This window comes from Anarrhichthys ocellatus, unplaced genomic scaffold, assembly GCF_004355925.1.
Source record: "Anarrhichthys ocellatus isolate YVR2014 unplaced genomic scaffold, GSC_Weel_1.0 scaffold4562, whole genome shotgun sequence".
Classification (NCBI taxonomy): Eukaryota; Metazoa; Chordata; class Actinopteri; order Perciformes; family Anarhichadidae; genus Anarrhichthys; species Anarrhichthys ocellatus.
Window position 1 is genome coordinate 1 of NW_022284536.1, and position 4,286 is coordinate 4,286.

The window sequence follows — 4,286 nt, forward strand, 5'->3', positions numbered from 1 at the left end:
TCTGGTTTAAATAAATGTTCATTGTAGACTGAACAACAAAAGGACCTAAAACATATACAGTATATAGAGAGAGAAAGATCCAAACAGCCCAGACAACAAAGTAAAAACACAAATAAGCAACAGTAAATCATATTTTTTTCATAATATTTTCCCAGACTTCTAAAAAAGGGCATTTTGTAATAAATTAAATATGAAGTAAAAATTCTTATTTGAACATATAAAATGTTAAAGAGTTATTTGATAAATTATTTGATTTATATATTTAACATAATTTATGTAATTTATATAATTGCTTATTAATCACTTTGGGGCTGCATAGTGTCAGGGGTTCTTAAAATAATGCAAAAATGAATGCCATTTAATTATAATTATGCATTTATTTGCATCATTTTTTAATCAAATGTCTATTTCTGTGTTTAATAAAATGTGTTAATTTTAATTAATCATCTAACCTACTGAATCACATTTAATTCCACTTACATGTATCTAAGACTTAAGGTAGTTTGATTGTACTGTGTTTACAAGGTAAATTATAAAAATCTGAATATTTAGCCACAAAAAAAAGGTCTTTCCTTTTGCTGATTTTAAATTGTCTTCAATTGTCAAATTTAGTTTGCCCTGCAGAGCTTCTTTTACAATACGTGTTAGATGTAGTTTACGGATCAATTGAACAGAAAAGGTACTTCATGTTAAGTATTATATTTTCTTTAATACTTTTGACAAAAAAAGATTATTCATTTATATATCATATTTCATACAAAAAGATTCAAGACAATGTTCTTCAAAAGTGGTGACAACCAAGCAAAAAGAGATTAAAGATATTTATAAATAAAATGAATATTAAATAAATGATAATTAATACTGTAGCTAATTTTAACAATAGCAAAACTGAGATGAGGTTCCCTCTTCTGGCTTGTTCTTGATCCCAAAAATCTCAGTTTGAGATTTAGAGTTGTGTGTCATCGGCGTAGTGATGGATAAAAGACATGTTTGCTGATAAAAGAACAGGAAATATTGTACATTAATGCTAAGCTAGGCTAACCACATTCTAAACACAGACACAAGAGTGGTATCCATCTGAACATCACACTCTCAGAGAGAAAGATAAGAGGATTTTACAACATTTTAAATGTTTTTTATTGATAAAAGTGAGATTCTTCCGTCTGTAACATTCAGTCTGATTTTTTTAGCAATTTTCGTCCCGATAGCTCTCCGCCACACAGTTGACAGGTGTGTTGGTGTGTTTGCAGGTGTGGGAGGGTCAGAGCATTGTGAAGCTGGCCAGGATGATGCTGGGTGAGACCAACCCTGCTGACTCCAAACCTGGCAGCATCCGCGGAGACCTGTGCATCAACATCGGCAGGTGAGTAAAAGCACGAAGCATCAATATAATATGACTTTTTATGACCATTTACGACATTATACTTTTTCTTTTTCAGGACATTTTGTGACATACCATACTATAAAGTTTTATAAAAAACTGTGATGCTATTTTATGACATTTTTCGACAGTATACTCAACATAATATACTATGACATTTTTTGACATACTATACTATGAAACCAAGAGCTTTCTACAATTTGTCATTCTTACCTGTCAGGAGTGTCCTATGCTGTTAGGCAAGAGCAGTTTGAAACAGTAGCTGAGTAGTGTGTTTAATGTAAGCTTTAGAAATGTAAAGACGTAGAATGGACATTTCACGTTCAGGGGTTGCACAAAATCATCACTAACTGCATCCCGCTGACCTGCCTCCTCTGTTTCCTCAGGAACATCATCCACGGCAGCGACACCCTGGAGAACGCCAAGCGTGAGATCGGCCTGTGGTTCAAGGCCGAGGAGTTCGTCACCTACACACCCTGCACCCAGACTTTCCTGTATGAGTAAACTGGCCAATCAACAGTCAGTAAACCACACTCAACTGGACCCCCAACCCACTGACCCCGTCCGTCCGTCCTGCCTGCAGTTGATCCCGACTTGACCTTCATGAATCAATTCAGAACATGTAGCACTTATCAATAAAGTCTCATGTCAACAACGCCTGTCACTGTTTGTGTCTATTCAAAGCTAAAACACCAGAACTAAAGGTCTACAGGCAGGCTCTGTGAGACTCCATGAAGAAAAGCCTTTACTATGTCAAAAAAACAGAATGTGATGATATTCACTGTATATTGTGTCATAAAAAAATCATAGTATACTATGTCGTCAAAAGTTGTGGTATAGTATGTCAAAAAATCATAGGCAAGGCGAGCTTATTTGTATCGCACATTTCAACAACAAGGTAATTCAAAGTGTTTCAATAAAACCATTAAAAACATCAAAACAAGGCAAAAGAAAAGGAGATTTAAAAACAATTAAAACAGTCATTAAAACATTAAAAAGCTAAAAATAGAATAAAAGTTGCAGTGCAGTTTAAGAAATAGACTACAGTAGTAAAATGCAGAAATTGATTAATATCCTTGAATGTGGTTCAATTAAAGGCAGCAAACAGAAAAGTCTTCAATCTGGATTTAAAGGAGCTGAGGGTCTCAGCAGACCTGCAGCTTTCTGGGAGGTAGGTGGTGGTGAGGGAGGTAAAGACTCCTCCTCTCGGAGGTGGGGAGAAAGTGGGAGATCAGAGGCGGTCCCTGATGATGAGGTTGGAGACTCCTCCTCTTGGCTCTCCTGAGGCGGGGCATCCTTCCCGTAAGGTCTCTACAGCGATGCTGTGTGGTTACCTCTTGTTGAGACTCCTCTCGTCTCTTGTCCTTGGCAGTAGGAACAGACGGATGACGCAGGGAGAGAAATAAGTTGGAGGTAAACAGGTAAACTGACTTGTTCAGGCAAACTCCATGTGCCTTAAAAAGATGTCTGCGCTCCCAGAAAAGGTAGAAATTGTTGATAAAATGTACTGAATGGTCAGTACATGCAGTTGACAGACATTGTTCAGTGCAAACAGCCTGCTGAATCCTTCATCGCCTCCTCTGACTGGTGGAAGAGGGCCACTGATAAACACCTCAGCGTCTTTGCTTCTGTACTGTGATGTCATTCACAGAGTTTTCCTTCCATCTGATTGGACCGCTGAAGTTTGTTCCAAAAAACGAGGAAATCCCGACACACCCCCATGTTAAAAGATTATCGGATATTCACATTAAACAGGTAAAAGATATGACTGGATATGTGGTCTGAAAGGGTTAAATAGACATTTCTTTTTCCATCTTGATTGTAAAACTAACTAGAAAATTCCTAAAGAAATTTTGACAGTGTGGCTTCTACTGCCCGAAGAAGTCGCAATATATACACACGCCGATGTTACCGGTAGTGTCATTCAGGTTCAATTGAGATAGCGCTGACGCTCCCGTCATTTCTGTACAAACCTCATTCTGAGCTTCATGTTAAGATAGTTACTCTATGGGGCTTTTATTTTGAAAGGGTAGGACTGGGTAGGGGAGAGAAGGGGAGAGGAGACATATTCATAATGTTTGACACACAAACACAGAGGTTATTAAATGACAGATTTCATCACAAGCATTCCAGTTAGAATTTACTCTCTGGAGCTTTTATTTTGAAATGGGAGGGGGGGGGGGGGGCTCTGAAGATATCTAAGACCTGAATGACTGTATGATAGAGAGAGAGAGAGAGAGAGGAGAGCGCGAGAGAGAGAGGAGAGCGAGAGAGACTGAGTGAGACGGACAGGAGGTCCATGCTTCCAAGTCATGTGTGTGTGTGTGTGTGTGTGTATATATATATATATATATAAATATATAGACAGATATAGATAGATAGATAGAGAGAGCGTGCAGTAACTGGTTGCCATGGTGAGGACGCACCTGGTGTTAGAGGCAGACTGATTAAGAAACGTTGCAGTAATCAGTGATTTTGAACAAAACCCCTGCCTCTTTTTAACAAATTAGCAGAAGTCTGAGTGCCAAAATATGGATACCGTGAGAAAGATAATAATAATAATAATAATAATACATTTTATTTATATAGCGCTTTTCATAAAACTCAAAAGACACTTTACATTAAAATCATCATATATAAAAGCAATACACTAAAAACATAAAATACACAATAGTGGTCACACATTAAAAGCAGTTTTGAACAGGTGGGTTTTGATCTGTGATTTGAATATGGAAAGGTCAGTGCAGTCTCGGATGTGTTTGGGGAGAGAGTTCCAGAGGGAGGGGGCAGATATGGAGAAGGCTCTGTCACCCCATGTCTGGTGCTTGGTCCTGAGTGGAAGGGACAGGAGGCATCAGAGGAGCGGAGCTGAAGGGATGGAGTGTGGTGGTGAAGCAGGTCGGTG

The 4,286-nt window shown here is 38.1% G+C and overlaps 1 protein-coding gene across 1 annotated transcript; it reads left to right on the forward strand.

Moving 5' to 3' along the window:
- Positions 1-1,208: 1,208 nt before the first annotated feature.
- LOC116379551 (nucleoside diphosphate kinase B-like) lies at positions 1,209-2,036 on the forward strand (the record flags this gene model as incomplete). The annotated part of the gene is made up of 2 exons (XM_031841503.1): positions 1,209-1,363; positions 1,768-2,036. Coding segments are annotated over 2 exons (273 nt in total), but the record flags the coding sequence as incomplete, so codon positions are not given.
- Positions 2,037-4,286: the final 2,250 nt, after the last annotated feature.